The 18,719-nt window shown below is 36.0% G+C and overlaps 1 protein-coding gene across 1 annotated transcript in view; it reads left to right on the top strand.

Moving 5' to 3' along the window:
- LOC137051932 (phospholipid-transporting ATPase ABCA1) overlaps nucleotides 1-18,719 on the top strand; it is a 365,555-nt gene that overhangs the window by 176,245 nt on the left and 170,591 nt on the right. Inside the window, exons 15-16 of the mRNA XM_067428858.1 lie at nucleotides 12,420-12,642; nucleotides 14,970-15,191. Of these exons, the coding sequence (XP_067284959.1) occupies nucleotides 12,420-12,642; nucleotides 14,970-15,191 (445 nt within the window). The remainder of the gene's footprint in view (nucleotides 1-12,419; nucleotides 12,643-14,969; nucleotides 15,192-18,719) is intronic.

The following is an 18,719-nucleotide window of genomic DNA, read 5'->3' on the forward strand; positions in this document are numbered from 1 at the left end:
AATCAGTCAGACCTGCGTCATTTAGTTCCACTCGAAAACTCCCAAAACTCCAATTCTATTCATGCATTAGAGGGACAGAGAATGGAGAGAATGCTAATCTGCTTTTCAGTCTATGTGTCTGTGTTGAGCCATTTTTCACCACACCAAAAGCCTAAATCTGAATCTGAAATATAAGGGGCAAAAGAGTTTCATGTTTTAAATGTCCCAGTAACTCTTCCAGAAGATTATGGTCTGACTAAAACATAAATTCTTCATAAAATGCCTTCATAAAACTTTATATTTCTAAAAGATACATTAAAAAAACAGCTTGTTCTTTAAGTGAATCACTGTTTCTCAAGAATGTATCAATCCTTTAATGATCCACTAGCAACCTTCAAACACCATGTAAAAAACAGTAAAAACTTAAGATATTAAGTAACATTTAGAAACTACATTTGAAATTAAATTACTATTTAAATACTAACTGTAATAAAATCTATATAAAGACATTAAATAAATAAATAAATAAAGGTCCCCTTTTGCTGCCAAAACAGCTCTGACCTGTCGAGGCATGGACTCCACTAGACCCCTGAAGGTGTACTGTGTTATCTGACACCAATATGTTAGCAGTAGATCCTTTAAAGGGTTAGTTCACACAAAAATTTAAATTCTGTCATTAATTACTTACCCTTATGTCGTTACAGACCCGTAAGATCATCTCCATTCATCTTCAGAACACAAATGAAGATATTTTTGTTGAAATTCAATGTCTCAGAAAGGCCTCCACTGGCCACAAAGACATTTCCTCTCTCAAGACCCATAAAAGGCACTGAAGACGTCGTTACAAAGCCCATCTCACTACAGTGGCATCTTCGTAGCTTTATTAATAAGCATGTCGATTCATGATTCGATACCCTGATTCATAACACTCCGGCTCTGTCCCAAATGGCACTCTTCATGTGCATTTTGGGTCTTGTGGTCTTACATTGGCCGTTGCGTGTCTGTTAAGTCTACGAGACCGCAGGGTGTCCCATTTGTAATTTTAGGTCTCAGAAGGGTGCTCGCGAGCGCCCCCTTTGAGGTCGATATGTGCCCTTGATGCACACTTCTGCCGAGCCCGCACTGGTGTGGGTTACGCAGCGGACTTCTTCCCGGCAAGACCTAGAGGGTTTAGAGTGCCATTTGGGACAGGGCCTATGAAGCTCCAGAAAGCAGTGTTTTGAAATCGATCATCACTATATAAGTCGTTATTTAGGTGTTGTTGTTTTTTGCGCAAAAACTATTCTGGTCGCTTCATTAAATCACGTCACTTCATACCGTTCCCATGGAAATAGGGGGAAACGACTGCAATGGTGATCATCAGAGGCGTTTTTTATATAGCTCTGATGTGAAGTTAAAATAAAATCTACTTTCTGCTAAGATATATGACTCTTTTTTTTTTTTTTGCGACGAAAATACAGGGATTATTGCGTGTTTTGCGTGCAGAATCAGCAATCTTTTGCGACAAAAGTGCGGCGTATTTGAAAAAATGTGGCCCCGATATAAATATGCGGACTTTGGCTGATTATGCATTGAATTATGCAATCGCAAAATCACATTTTTCTGGAGGGACTGTGTTATGTACACACATGAATCGGATGCTAAAACAACACAGATGCAATGTTTGAATAACGCTCAGCAGGTGCAAATCATTCTTAATGGCCACAGAATGTGCTCGTCATTCTTTTCAAGTTTGTTAATGTTGCCATATTTAGCAGTTTACATCAGCAAGTGTTTCTGCTGCTGTGTGAATGTAACCGAAGAGAGTTGAGTGAGATGTGATAGTGAATTAATGCGTTTAAAAGAGTTTGTTATCATCATCCCCCGACTGTTTTTGGTGTCAGCTCTAATTGTATTGCGGCGGCTCTCCCTGACTGTATTTATGAAAGGCAAGCAGAACTGATATGAGAAATCCATAGCTTGTCATATTTTGAGAGCACATGATATATTTGAGCTGCTGGCTAATTGAGCACAGACAGCACTTTGTTTCCGGAACCTTCTGCTCTGATATTGACATGACATTTTACTGGCCTTATGAGAGTACTTTAATGCAGGCTTACTGTATTATCAAACCGGCACTGAATGATGAATCGCACTGACACCGAGCTCTGTGTGTGGTGTAAAGATCATCCAGCACAGCAGGATTCATTCAGAGGCAGATCAGCAGCACCTTGACGGGCAGAGGTCATTACTACAGTACCAATCTTGTTAGCTCACCCCAGGGTTATTATATTTAACTAACACTAAAACCATAAAATCATTACTTGAAATAAAATAAACTTTAACTGAAACCAGTTGCCAAGGCAACATTTCTGATGTCCTTTTAGTTTAAGTACTAAATATCTTAAACTAATAACTATGCAGACATATTAAAAAACACTTAACGCTTTACTTAAAGCCCTTATATAGTGCATTATAAAGTATTTTAATGCATTTTAATACACCTTTTAATGCATATGATAATCTCATGAATAATTCTGACCACAGTTATACTACATTATAATACTAATCTATTAATTGTTGCACCTTTAGATAGTATAACACATTAAAATATGACAAAAAAAACAATTTCAGATCTAACAAGGATTCTGTAAATATTATATTCATATTATAAATATTAATCACATCCAAAATAAATGTTTGTGTTTGCAAAATATATTTGTGAGTACTGGGTATTATTATGTATATATAAATACACCCAAAAGCATGTCTAAATGTATGAATAATGTGTTATAATGTACATAAATATTTATTTATATTTATTTATAAATGTTTATGTTTATATATAATATAAATGACATTTAATACAATGTGCGTGCGTGCATGTGTGTGTCGTCAAATATATGTAATAATTATGTCAAGGACTCACATATATTATGTAAACACAACTATTTGTATTTTGCTGTGATTAATCTTTTGACAGCCCCGATTATAATACATGTTATTTATGAATCTATTCTATATTCTATACAATCTATATGCGTCTAATTATAAAATGCTACAATGCATTCTACATGAAGGCATTAAATAAAGTGTTACCAAAAATTTATAAAAATGACCAATTTAGGTTGGATGTATATTATTTCCAACTTTATCCACACACATACAATATACTCATAAATTGATATATTCTGTATAGAAAATCTATATAAAATGAAATAACCATGAGGAATACATGCATTTGTTAATGCATGTATTCGTTAGTTAATAAAAATACAGCTGTTAATAGTTTGTTCATGTTAGTTCACAGTGCATTAAAGCTACACTGTGTGATATTTCCCCCCATCTAGTGGTGAAAAGTATGACCGTGAATAATAGTTGCTGTTCCTCTCAATTCTGATTTCGTTTTAACTCCTATGGTGGCTGATTTAGTCCAAGATTAACATGGCAATCCCCCTCTTCACATTCGACACGGTGCCATCGAGTGTTAAAACACGAAAGGCGAAGCTTGACATTTACGGTTATGTCCCTCTTTGGCTAATGTACTTTCAACATGGAGGGGCAACATGTCGACCGGCATTCGAACCCCTCACCCGTATGCAATGTTTTTTTTCCCAGGATGGTAGGGCAAGGTACTGCCTTTTTTGTCTATGATTGGCTAGAAGGGCTCTCCTCTGATTGGTTATACATCTCACGTTCATGGCAGGCTGTCAGCTAGTCTGTTTTGATCATCTTTACAACAGACGTAAACGAAGTTCAGATTTATATTTCAAGTTCACAATTTCATAGAAGAGACACCACAGTATGATTCAAATATGACAGATTTTATTTATTGTGAACCTAACATTGCATAAACTTGCTAGTAATAGTAAATGTTAATGCATGTTAAACATACTAAAAAGTGTGTGTGTGTGTGTGTGTGTGTGTGTGTGTGTGTGTGTGTGTGTGTGTGTGTGTGTGTGTGTGTGTGTGTGTGTGTGTGTGTGTTTGTTTTTGTGACATATGAGGACACATGTGTATGGGTATGACACAGGTATTACAAGGAGAGGGTGAAATATGAGGACATTGGCCATGTCCCCACTTTTCAAAATGCTTAAAAATCATACAGGATGATTTTTTTTAGAAAGTAAAAATGCATAATGCTTCCTGTGATGGGTAGGTTTAGGGGCAGTGTAGGGGGATAGAAAATACAGTTTTTACAGTATAAAAATCAATACGCCCTAGGAATGTCCCCATATGTCACAAAACAAACGTGTGTGTGTGTAGGCTATGTTGGATTGACTTCGTTTACGTCTGTTGTAAAGACAATAAAAACAGATTAGCTGACAGCCTGCCATGAACGTGAGATGTATAACCAATCAGAGGAGAGCCCTTCTAGCCAATCAGAGGCGAAAAAGGCGGTACCTTCCCCTACCATCCTGGGGGAAAAAATATTGCCACCCGTATGTATTTTCAATGGCATATTATAAACTTACGAGTATACTTTATTACTTGAAAGAAGTAAATATACATTAATGAGCACATATATGTTTGAAAAAACTAAGTGTTTTTAGCTAAGAATAAACTAAAAAATTACACAGTGTAGCTTTAACTAATGTTAACAATATTTTAATAAAATGTTAGTAAATGTTAAAATTTCATTAACCAAGATAAATAAATACATTATAAGTGCAGTTCATTATTAGTTTATGTTAACGAATGTTAACTAATGAACCTTATTGTAAAGTGTTAACTATATTATCACATAACTGTTTATATAAAATTGGATATATAAGTATGTCCAACTTTATTTGCATGCATACTGTATCCTCGTGTAGGGCGATGAATACTGTATGTGATATCTGAACTGCTCGATTGCTTGTATTGTCACAAAATTTAAACTGTATTATTACCCGGCTCCAATCTGCTAAATGTGACTATAAGGCATGAATATGTTATGGTATTACAAACTTCAACATCATGCTTTTCAGTAGAGCTGCATTGAAATAAACACAACTAAAACGAACTAAAATTAAAATAGAAAATATGAAAATACAATAAAAAACAACCTATAATAGTATCAATGATATAAAAATAACACTTGTTATTCCCCCACATGTAAATTCTTTCATTTATTCAGTTACTCAATCCAAAGTTGAATATTTCTTCTTCTTCTTCTTCTTCTTCTTCTTCTTCTTCTTCTTCTTCTTCTTCTTCTTCTTCTTCTTCTTCTTCTTCTTCTTCTTCTTCTTCTTCTTCTTCTTCTTCTTCTTCTTCTTCTTCTTCTTCTTCTTCTTCTTCTTCTTCTTCTTCTTTCTTTCTTTCTTTCTTTCTTTCTTTCTTTCTTTCTTTCTAAGTAAAAGTATGTGAGTGAATGATGGCATGTTAATTTTTGGTTGTTCTGAGATCAGCTCTGGTCATTCCTGCAGCTTTGTTTCATCCATTGGCACCATGTTGCCCATGTTCCTGGTACTATCGTTCATCTACTCGGCCTGCGAGATCATCAAAGGCCTGGTTCTGGAGAAGGAGCGCCGTCTCAAGGAGGTTCTGCGGGGTGTTGGGGTCCGAAACGCTTCAATATGGTTATGCTGGTTTATAGAGAACATGGTTCTTCTGACCATTCCCTGTGCTTTGATCTCTCTGATGGTGAAGGTTAGTGGCGTCGAAACACTGAAAAATCAGAAAAGGAAATATGACCGAATAAACAGACAAAAAAGCAAGGATGCAAACTTGTCAGCTTTTGGTGAAAACCCTTCATTTGCAGTTCTGCAGGTTAAGTCACAGAAAATGACACGAGAGCTTAGCGCTTTAGAGCACAGGACTGTGTTCATTTACACGCGCAAATCTCATGATCCAGTGTGAGTTTGTGTTGCATATTAAAGTGTATTTTGTATATTAAATATTTAAGCAATAAAAGAGAAGCGGACCTACTTTATATTAGGTGGCCTTAACTACTATGTACTAACTTTAAATTAATTATTTGATACAATACACTTATTGTGTACATAGATGTTTTTACATTGTACTTACACTTTGAAAAATACCTGCATGTAATTACATCTCTAATTAATTTATATTAGATGTACATTGTACATTTATAATTACATTGTTGACCCTTCCCATATATATATATATATAAATATAAATATATATATATATATATATATATATATATATATATATATATATATATATATATATATATATATATATATATATAAATATAAATATATATATATATATATATATATATAAATATAAATATATATATATATATATATATATATATATATATATATATATATATATATATATATATATAAATATAAATATATATAAATATATATATATATATATATATATATATATATATATATATAATTATTATTAATTTTTTTTTTTTTTTTTTAATTTATTTATTTATTTATCTATTTTGTGTTGTTGTTTTTGTTGTTGTTGATGTAAGTACATAGCAGTTAAGGCCACCTAATATAAAGTAAGACCAGAGAAGCTTTAAGGTCTTCCATTTAACACTTGAAAGCTAAGAAATTAAGAATCATAAATATTATATTGTAATTTTACTATTTTTAAAAATAAATGAACATTATTTTACTGCACAGTATTATTATTTCTAAAAATAAAATAAAAAATTAAACATATTTAACAATGTGTTTAATTTTTATAATAATAATAATAATTTTAATAATGATAATAATTGTTGTTTTTATTGTATAGTACTCGTATTGAATGGGTAAAATGATATTAATTTATATCTTATTAATTATAAGATATATATATATATATATATATATATATATATATATATATATATATATATATATATATATATATATATATATATATATATATATATATATATATATATATATGACTAACCAGAATAATCAAGGTTTTTAGTATATTTTTTATTGCTACGTGGCAAACAAGTTACCAGTAGTTTCAGTAGATTCTCAGAAAACAAATGAGACCCAGCATTCATGATATGCACGCTCTTAAGGCTGTGCAATTGGGCAATTAGTTGAATTAGTTGAAAGGGGTGTGTTCAAAAAAATAGCAGTGTGGCATTCAATCACTGAGGTCATCAATTTTGTGAAGAAACAGGTGTGAATCAGGTGGCCCCTATTTAAGGATGAAGCCAACACTTGTTGAACATGCATTTGAAAGCTGAGGAAAATGGGTCGTTCAAGACATTGTTCAGAAGAACAGCGTACTTTGATTAAAAAGTTGATTAGAGAGGGGAAAACCTATAAAGAGGTGCAAAAATGATAGGCTGTTCAGCTAAAATGATCTCCAATGCCTTAAAATGGAGAGCAAAACCAGAGAGACGTGGAAGAAAACGGAAGACAACCATCAAAATGGATAGAAGAATAACCAGAATGGCAAAGGCTCAGCCAATGATCACCTCCAGGATGATCAAAGACAGTCTGGAGTTACCTGTAAGTACTGTGACAGTTAGAAGACGTCTGTGTGAAGCTAATCTATTTTCAAGAATCCCCCGCAAAGTCCCTCTGTTAAAAAAAAAGGCATGTGCAGAAGAGGTTACAATTTGCCAGAGAACACATCAACTGGCCTAAAGAGAAATGGAGGAACATTTTGTGGACTGATGAGAGTAAAATTGTTCTTTTTGGGTCCAAGGGCCACAGGCAGTTTGTGAGACGACCCCCAAACTCTGAATTCAAGCCACAGTACACAGTGAAGACAGTGAAGCATGGAGGTGCAAGCATCATGATATGGGCATGTTTCTCCTACTATGGTGTTGGGCCTATTTATCGCATACCAGGGATCATGGATCAGTTTGCATATGTTAAAATACTTGAAGAGGTCATGTTGCCCATTGCTGAAGAGGACATGCCCTTGAAACGGTTGTTTCAACAAGACAATGACCCAAAACACACTAGTAAACGGGCAAAGTCTTGGTTCCAAACCAACAAAATTAATGTTTTGGAGTGGCCAGCCCAATCTCCAGACCTTAATCCAATTGAGAACTTGTGGGGTGATATCAAAAATGCTGTTTCTGAAGCAAAACCAAGAAATGTGAATGAATTGTGGAATGTTGTTAAAGAATCATGGAGTGGAATAACAGCCACAGACAGAGATAACAGAGAGGTGCCACAAGTTGGTTGACTCCATGCCACACAGATGTCAAGCAGTTTTAAAAAACTGTGGTCATACAACTAAATATTAGTTTAGTGATTCACAGGATTGCTAAATCCCAGAAAAAAAAAAAAAATGTTTGTACAAAATAGTTTTGAGTTTGTACAGTCAAAGGTAGACACTGCGATTTTTTTGAACACACCCCTTTCAACTAATTGCCCAATTGCACAGCCTTAAGAGCGTGCATATCATGAATGCTGGGTCTTGTTTGTTTTCTGACAATCTACTGAACCTACTGGTAACTTGTTTGCCACGTAGCAATAAAAAAAATACTAAAAACCTTGATTATTCTGGTTAGTCACATTGTACTGCTATTATTTTGAACAATACTGTATATATATATATATATATATATATATATATATATATATATATATATATATATACTTAATAACTATTATTAGCAGTGGTAGTAGTAGTGGCAAGACTACAAATGAAAAAGAGAGTCATCCTCACTAAATGTAAATACACATTTCAAAACAAGCTCACCGGTTTGCATCTTTTTCGTACTGATAAGTTTGCATCCTTAAAGAGAAATCACACTAAATATTCAAACAAATCAAAAATCAGGCCTAATAATCAAAACTGTAATCAGACCGCAAGATTATACAAAACAGAAATTACTCACCGTAATCACAAAGCATTTTGAGAACACACAACTCCCGTTCTCTTTCTCAGGATGTGTCTAATTCAACATGAAATCAAAATTGATCAGTATTTACATCCTGTCAGCTCATGGGAAAGAGTGCAAACTGTAAACTAACCATACAAATTTGTTTATTGACTGACTAGTTAAGTCTGAGATTTAAATTCAATAGATTTTCTATATGCTTCATAACTGTTGGTTTGCATCCCTTTTGAACGTAAACAGAGCTGAGCTATACTACATTTAAAGTCATTATGTAAAATAGTTTGAAAAGCTCAAATGTAATGTTAAAAGGCACAATGATCTATTTAACAGAAGAAAGGAAAGTGCTTGTGTTGAGAGGTTGCACAATCATAAAGTCAAAGTGCTTTGTGGTTTTGATGCTCATGATCACAGTGGAAATAATTACTGGGAAATGATTATTCCAAAATTGAAGCAAATCAAGCAGAAACGGGTTGAACTTTGATTCCTCTAAATTGGGTTATTATGCTAATTTGCTTTGCACAGTATCAAATTGTTGATGATTTAGAGCCGACCTCCTACGTATCGCTCGCTGCCTCCCTCCATCGTCTTTGTAAAAATTTTTTGCTGTTACCAGAGCATTTTGTGTTCATCTTCAATGAGATGCAGTGAGGATTATGTCTGTTTCACACTTATAGGTTTTTTGCTTCCACATTGGTTGTCACAGGGTAAACTGAGTTCCAATAAAGGCCAAGATCTGAAATCTCTTTCTCTTTATGATTAAATATTGTGCGGATGTTGGAACTTTTGTCACTTTTGCTATGAAGAAGACCCAGCGACATTCACACGACTTCAGGCTGCCAGAGGTCTCGTGCTAAACTAAACTTGTCAGTCAGTTCATTTAATTTATTATCTGTTTGTTCAGTTCGGTCTGCATTTTCACACTTTCATTTACACACTCACTAATATCCTCTTATAATAATAATAATAATGCGTTCGATTTATATAGCGCTTTTCAAGGCACTCAAAGCGCTTTACATAGAAGGGGGGAATCTCCTCAACCACCACCAATGTGCAGCATCCACCTGGATGATGCGACGGCAGCCATATTGCGCCAGAACGCTCACCACACACCAGCTGATTGGTGGAGAGGAGACCGAGTGATGAAGCCAATCAGGATATGGGGATTATTAGGAGGCCATGATAGACAGAGGCCAATGGGCAAATTTGGCTTGGGATTTTTAATGACCACAGAGAGTCAGGACCTCGGTTTAACGTCTCATCCGAAAGACGGGTTTATCCACTAATATCCAATTGTTCCTGTCTAAGCACAAGAAGAAGAAGGGGCTGGCCTGTTATATACCCATTATAGGAGTCTTTATAATCACTGGTGTGATTCTTCAACTTTCTCAGCTGGTTTACACTCTAAAACTCTTGTTTTATTGTTACGTTCATTTCCATGGTGAAAACAAATATAATTTGCAAAATCTGCAGATGTTTTATCATTTAGCTCCATAGCTCCATTGATGGAAGATGGTGTGTTAATTGCATCAATGTTTTAAACACTTTGGCTTAATGCATTACTTAGTGCTTCTGACCATTTTTACACAGTTCAATTGGTTAAAAGCCACAGTAGATGAGCAGATGGAGTTATGCTTTGTCCCTCATTTAAAAGTTCAGTAGGGCTAAAAAACCTGATGCTGCTAAATCCTACATGGTCATGTTATTGTATATAAGTAAAGGTATTACAACTTACATATAAATGTAATATAATGTAACAAAAATTGCATATTTACTGTGTGTCAGCAAGTACTATATCAGGGGTGCAAAGCTATCATACACCTGGTACAATGCCAGGTGGGACGCAGGTGTTTTTTTGAAGTTTCAGCCCTTCCCAGTTATCAATCTGGTTATTAAAAACACAGGGATGCACAGCAGCACACAAACATTTTTAGACATAAAAAACAAAAGGATTCCTCTCTGGAGCATTCTGTTACAAAACATTCGGTCCTTCCGCTTGCAAATTCCGCCATTTAATAGCGAATCCGCCATGATGCAAGCTCAACTGGCTTTTAAAGGGAATGGGAGACACACCCATGACGCAATAAGAGTACAACCCTTTTGGACCACAGTTTTTTTGTATTTTATTTTTTTATCAATAAACTAGTAAAAAGTGGATTTGGCCACACCCATGTGCTCAGCTCGGTAAAATAGGGCCCAGGGTCTGTTTTACACAACAACGATTTACTAAACATTGTCAAACGAAAAAATGCTGTAATATACAGGCATGCCAAGTGACTTTTTAGAAACCAGACACCTATAGACTGAGCATGTAATACACATGGGCAGTGTGTATAATACACAACCGTCTAACAAGTTTTTTGTTGTTAGACGGTTAAGAAATCATTTTCAAAGCCTTGCACTTTGAAACCCGTTTCTAAAAGCTTGAATTTTAAGGCCCCCAGAACGGCGTTGTCAGTAAAATTTATAGCCAAAACACATAAAAAAAATCAGTTTTTAGTTGAAAAGGTGTCGTGTAAACATATTTCAGTTCCTGAAGGGCTACAACCATGCAGAGTTTAGCTTAGCTTCAACCCTAAATAAACACACCTGATCCAGATAATCAGGTCTTTCAGGCTTATTTGAAAACTGTGTGTGTGGGTATGTGTGTTGGAGGATGGTTGGAACTAATTGTTGCAGGGTTGTGGCCCTTCAGTTTTACACTCCTGTATAACATCATGTAGCAGTGTTGCATATAAACTTATAACTGTAACTTTAACTAAACTGAACAAACTTTTTGTTTAAACTAGTGAAATTTCGAAAAAACCTATTGGGGGACTCAAACAGCAGGCATCATGGATATAGAAAGATAACACAAAATGAAATGTGTAAGATAGATTGTGTTTTATATTTATCAGGCAATTATGCCCTGCATGTGAGTCCATCGAATTACACAGTTTTAAGATTGCCTTTGTAATAGCTGGGAGTCAAGTGCCCATAGAAGAGTTATTATTTGATGTGTCCTGAAAACTGAAATGGAGAAAAGCCAGATTCTTTCACTATTGAGGTAAAGTGACAATGAAAGTTCAGAAAAGTTATTGTGCCTCTGTGTTTGCATCATTAGGTGTCACTCACTCACTGACAGCAGACTTCTGAAGGGAGCATAGACTTTGAGTGTAGGTGATATAAAGTCTCTTTGGCAAGTCGAGTTCTGTACACCTGCTGTGTGGTTGCCAGGTCGAAGTGAGAAATAGCAGTGGCAAGAAAATCCATGTGAAAAGATGATTGTTTCTAGCGAATTTGTGCAAATCTAGAAGAGAAGCGGGCCAAGGGCTGAACCCTGAGGTACATCAGTGATCAACTGATGCGAGATCATGCGACTGAGACTCCCTTTCTTTCCAAAATACCCTCAAGGATCTAGCAGTGAAGTAGATCTCAAACTAGTGGGGGTGAAGCTCCTATGATGCCCAGTAGACAAAAGTACCTAGTGATTTAGACTGCAGACAGATCTAGTCAAATGAGGACAAGATGATCCCGGGGCAGCTCTTGCCAGCCGCAGGGCTTGAGTGACAGATAGCATATTCTCTGTAGATTTTATGCTAAATGCTTCAGAGAAAACGTTTTTGGGTATGTGTAACTCGTGTTGTATATATAACTGTGTGGGATTAAGTTTTCATGCTTGTTTTGTGTGCATGTGTAGGTTTCTGCGATCTTTGACGCGCTCCCTGCCTCTATATATGACGTTAGCGTGGATCTTCTCAGTTGCATTGATAGTCAAGGGTGTGGTTCAGGAGAAGGAGACACGTCTGAAGGAGATTGTGAGGATGATGGGATTGAAGAGCTCCACCTATTGGCTGAGCTGGACCATCAGCAGCATGTTGCCCCTTGCCGTCAGCGCTGCGCTCCTCACTATCATTCTCAAGGTGATTAATGCTGATTAACTGCCATTTACAAACACTGTGGTACACTTGATCCAAGACCTGATCTGAAATAAAGTGGATCAGTGAGCTTCTTCAGCTTCGCTCTATAGTAGTGGTTCATAAATTTAATATTGTATGTTTTATTGTATTTAGGTTGATTCACTGATACTAAACAATATTGTTGACTTAATAAAAATAAAACCAGTTAATGTTCTTTTTTCAGTTTAGGGAAATTCACAGCAGTTATAAAAAAGTTTATTTGACACCAGGGATATTTGTTTGGCAGCAAATAGCTTATGTACAGTGTAAAAATAAATAAGTAAATAATTTGTGTTTTTGAGTTAATTAAATTATGTTCAACCAACAAAACTACATTGAGTTGGAGGAACTTAATTTATAGCATTAACACAAATTAAGTTGATTGCATAAAACATGTTGTTCCAGCTAATTTAACATAACTGAGTGGTGGTGGCACTGGAACTAATTAGTCTTATTTCAGTTCAAATTAACAGCTAAAATAGCACATGTTGAATGAACTTATTTAGCATGTCAGTTTAATAAACAAGAACAATTTTAGCTGGCATTAGTGTAGGGATTGCTCATAGAATCATTGTAGTGTGTACCTTCATGTAGCCACCCAAAGCCTAAACATGATCTCTGCTCTTTAGCACTAATTAACAAAAAACATCAGCATAGAAGAAACTCTTTTAAATGCACGTAACAGCATTATACACTAACAGACCTTTTCCTTTACTAAGAAAGCACTTAATATATACTCACTTAAAGGGTTGGTTCACCCAAAAATGAAAATTACCCCATGATTTACTCACCTTCAAGTCATGTATATGATATTCTTCTTTCAGACGAACACAATCAGAGTTATGTCAAACTGTCCTGGCTAATCTAAGCTTTATAATGGCAGTGAATGTTGGGTCATTTTTGAAGTCCATAAAAGTGCATCTGTCCGTCATTAAACTTCCACACAGCTCCGGGGGGTTAATAAAGGTATTCTAAAGCGAAGCGATGCGTTTGTGTAAGAAAAATATCCATATTTAAAATTTTATAGAATGATCTAGCTTCTGGTGATCACCTTCCATATTCAGATTACAATTAAGTGTAGCGCCCTTTAAAGGTTTAGTTCACCTAAAAATAAAATGTATGTGATTAATAACTCACCCTAATGTTGTTCCACATTTGTAAGTGGGTTGTTACATCTGTGGGTTGTTAGAATCTCTTGAAGCATCGAAAATACATTATGGTCCCAAAATATTTGATGAGCATTTTGACAATGCTGAATAAAGTTGTAGTTTTAGTTTTTTGGACCAAAATGTATTTTCGATGCTTCAACAGATTCTAACTAATCCATAGATGTCACATATGGACTACTTTAATGATGTTTTTATTACCTTACTGGTCCTTCTGGAAAGGGAAGGTAAACCGTACATATGTTTTCAATGGAGAGACAGAAATCTCTCGGACTAAATATAAAATATCTTAAACTATGTTCTGAAAATGAACGGAAGTCTTACGGGTGTGGAACGACATAAGAGTAAGTCGTTAATGACATCATTTTCATTTTTCATTTCAATTTCCCTTTAATATACAGCATACTGTATATTCATAATATAGATTTGTTAATGACATAATTTTCATTTCAATTTCCCTTTAATATACAGCAAACTGTATAAACATAATTCTTAATATAATACTCACATACTCATTATCTCTCTAGTACAGTCTCTGAAGGCAGATAACTGATACACTTTACAAGGAAAGTAATGACGACAATCATTTTATTCATTAATTAGCCAACATGTGTAGAACCACTGCTCTCGAGTGTAAAAGCTGGTGTAGGATCAGATGGTGCGGCGTTTGTGAATGGGCAGTTTTGCGGTGGGTAGCGTGACTCTGTGGGACCAGCAGGTTTGAGCACATGGCAGATGAGCTTCTGTTATGTCATTTTGCTGTATATTCGAATACACACATGATTTGTTTACCTCAACCCACCAGAGCCATGACACTTACCGCTTATTCAATCACAGATCTGCATTTTAATCAGCTCTCTCTCTCTCTCCATCGCTGTTCTTGACAGATGCAATCCCTTCTTTTAGACGAGAGGGTTTCCAATGTGTGTTGTTCTGCTTTGTAATTATCAGGTTGCATTATTGACACATCCATCTCCGAAAAGCTTTCACGCAGTTATGGCCGAATGTCTTCGCTCCGTAGACAAATCCATCATTTGTCTCAACAACTGTGTGACGAGATAACTACAAAATATGGCTCCATGATTTTTCTTTTCTCTTCTATCTCTCTTTCTTTCTTTCTTTCAGTATGGGAAGGTTCTGCGATACAGTGACCCCTCTGTGATCTTTGTCTTCCTCCTGGTCTTCTGCATGGCAACTGTCATGCAGTGCTTTTTCATCAGTGTGTTTTTCTCGCGGGCGAATCTGGCAGCCGCCTGTGGGGGCCTCATCTACTTCCTGCTCTACCTGCCTCATGTGCTTTGCTACGCCTGGAGGGACGTCCTGAGCTTCGGCGCCAAGATGGCCACGGTGAGACATTCAACACACCTCTACACCAGCCTGGAGAGTTCATGTCTTAAATCAGCAAATTAGATCCACACTAGAGTCTGGACTTGTCATTTAATTTGTGCATTTTTTTTTTTGTAGTATACTTCAAATCTTTAAAATAACTGCACTTAGATAATAAAATCTCAATGAAATAAAAGGTCACTTAAAGGGGGGGTGTAACACTCAGTTTCAGTCAATCTTGAGTACCTATAGAGTAGTATTGCATCCTTCATATCTCTGAAAAGTCTTTAGTTTTATTATATTTATAAAAGAAATATGGTCTGTACCGAGTCTTTCTGGAAAAAACTGAGCGCCTGGAGGCGTATCGTGTGGGCGGAGCTAAAGAATTACAGATGCGCACAAAGCGGTGACGTCCTCAAGCGTGGAGAAACCCATGTGTCTTTACTCGCAGTTTATGAGGACATGATTCGGTTTTGGACTATTGTATGCGACTAAACCTTAGCAGTAGCATGCAAAACGGTTTTGCACGTCAGACTAGTGTAACGTTATACAGAGAACAGCAATGGAGTAACCGTTAGCGCATTTGAATGACGAAGCACGCGATCGTGTTGTTTACTGATGTTTACTCATGCAACGGTAGCCAATAGCAGAGACATTTGAAGCAGTTTTACTCACCGACTGCTTCCAAAGCAGGACCGAACCTTTATCGCTGGGACTGCTCCGTCAAAAACACACTTCTTTGGTATGATTTGGTGAAGTCCTGTGACAGCAGTGGCGTGGAAATCCACTTTGAGACGCGACTGAAGCGATGTTGTGAAGCTTCCCGTCATTTCTGCGTTCAAATCGGTTCAAATGCAGCGCTGCCTTCCCGGAATGCTGTGCTGAAGCGTTGAAGTCGCTCGACGTCACCCATAGGAATAAAGTGGAGCGTGGCGTGCGACATAAGTGTTCACAGACGACTGGATCTGCAGCTTGAGAGCAGTGTTTATGGGCGTGCATTTCCTCGCTCGCTCTAGTCGCGCGCGCGCACCCTACCGGGAGAAGAGCCCGTACGGCCCATACAAGGACCTTCCGTTCTATTAACGTCAAGTAGACCCATACTCGGAAAAAAAACTCGCCGAAACTTGTGAGAAACCGGAAGGAGTATTTTTGACACAGAAATACTCCATCAAACGTCCAACATTAGTTTTTGAAACTTTGTCTATGTTTAGGATGGGAATCCAAGTCTTTAACAGCGTAAAAAGCTCAGCATGCATGACCCCCCCCCCCCCCCCCCCCCCCCCAAATGCGATGTCAAGTTAAAATTTTTAAGGAAAAGGGGATTTTAAATATTGTTTTAGTAATATTTTGTCATGCTTTAAAGAAGTAAAGTTGTTTTGATGTGTTGACTGACATACTAAAGCACATGTACTTGTTTAGAATTTGAACTGCAGTGTGCTATTCAATATTGCACTTCAAGTTTATAGACTAATTTGAAACCACTTAATTGCAAATGTTTTATTGAAAATATATTTTAAGTACAATTTAACCATATTTCAAAGACAATAGAATTACGAAATCACATATAAAAATGATAAAGGGTTGATTCACCCAAAAATAAAAACTGTCATCGTTTACTAACCTTCATGTTACTCCAGATGAGAACTTGAATAATGACAAAAACAAATCTCTGGATAGCATATTAAATAGCATATTAAGTCTTTAAGTATTAAGTATTTGGTGCTGTAATGAACAACATTGAGATTACAAAAACGAATGGCTGTTTTAGAAACTTCTTCACTAGGTGGCTTTTGTTTGCGGGGTTTCCGGGGTAACCGCAGCATTCTGCAGTTTATCAGCGCCCTCTGCTGTCTTTGAGCAGCACTTCATTATTGCCTCTCCTTCACTCGTTCATGTGCTTCTCATTTACATCTGAGCGCGTGTCCCTTTGACGCACAATACAGCAGTGTTGAGCATTTATACGTTTGATGGGCAAAATATTCTTGAGTGCATTTTAAAAAGAAAAAAAAAATGTTAACAAATTATTATTTTACGATATTTTGAAGTGCCCACAATAACAATATTGTGGATATTCATTATCTTGATATATCGAATTACCGAAAACCGGCACATGCCTAGTTTCTTTGTTAAGTTAATGTAGAAAAACGTTTAGAGCAATTTTTTGTTTGTTAAATTAAATTTTTAATTTTTTTAAGTCACGACCAAGCGACAGCGGCTGACAGTGAGTTAAGCACATGTTTAATCAATTTAGCCTCTCAAATCAACTCTTGACTTTTCTTGCCTATAATAAAATCCATAGATATAACACTTCAAGCATCACAATGTTAGTTAATTTAGCCTACGATAATATTACCTCCACAGTTAAAAGGTATTTTTGATGAGCTGAGGCAGGCTGATACTAGACTACTGCTCGCGGCTCACAAATGAAACGAGCTAAACAATCTAAACAAATTTTAAAAAGAACATGCAGTTTGTCTTATACCGTACACCTCCGCAAAAAAATTAATAGCCTTTAAAGCAGATCCTTAATTGCCGCGGTAACGGTATAGCCTATATTTAACATGAGTTCACAACAATGAAAGCAAAAGATTCAAGATGCATTTTATTCAGCAGCTCATTTCAAATTCAAAGACCGCAATATGAGAGAGCGACCTAAGCACTGGTAAGATCATTTATACATTTTTATTGAAGATTGTGTTTTTGAGCATCTAAGACTTATTTTAAGTTTAATTTACGGCCATTCATGTTGGCTTGCTTTACTCATTTAGACCTACTCCTGGTCATTTTGCAATCAGATAGATACCTGATCAGAGAAAACGAATGAAGGAACCAGTTGTAAAAATGCCATAACTCTAGCAGCTGCTGAAGAAACGCGCGCTGCTGCTTGTGCGGACTCTATAACCCTGTGCGAGCCATGTCTTGACAGTCGCGTAAGTAAGCTATTATGGTCTCGTTGTTTCCACTAGCGCAGCACATCTCATTGTTTCCTTTAATTAATAAAATAAATATAAAACGAAGGAGAAGCCTAAAAAAGGTCTGAAGCCCGGCCTGTGTTAAGGTATGACGTGAAAACTGGCCTGAAGCCCGGCCCCAGGGGCGTAAAAAAGTCGGATCCTGTCGGGCTTGCGCATAAATGCAGTACTCTAGTGTGAATCTAGGTTCTGTTGTTGAGCTGTTCTCTATGTTCTGCTGTTTGCACAATAAAATAAACACGTAAAAAAAGTATTTTTAACGGGTCACAGACACTCATCAATTGTATTTTTATGTAATGCAAATTCAATATTATAATCTTATCAGTTAAAGGTTAATAATCGATTAATGAGCATCAGTTGGGAAATGAGCATCCCTATTCAGTTCACACTTAAGTATACTCTTTTAAAGTATATTAGTTCCGTAATGTTTTTATTTTATTTTATTTTTTAACTATGCTGTACTACTTTTTTATTATAAATGTTTTTTTTATTAGCCCCAAAAACAAGAGTGAAAATTGGCATTATCATTTAATATGTGTAATTACAAATTTAAGTGCATGGCATACAGTACAGCACT

Source organism: Pseudorasbora parva, chromosome 1, assembly GCF_024679245.1.
Source record: "Pseudorasbora parva isolate DD20220531a chromosome 1, ASM2467924v1, whole genome shotgun sequence".
NCBI classification, from domain to species: Eukaryota; Metazoa; Chordata; class Actinopteri; order Cypriniformes; family Gobionidae; genus Pseudorasbora; species Pseudorasbora parva.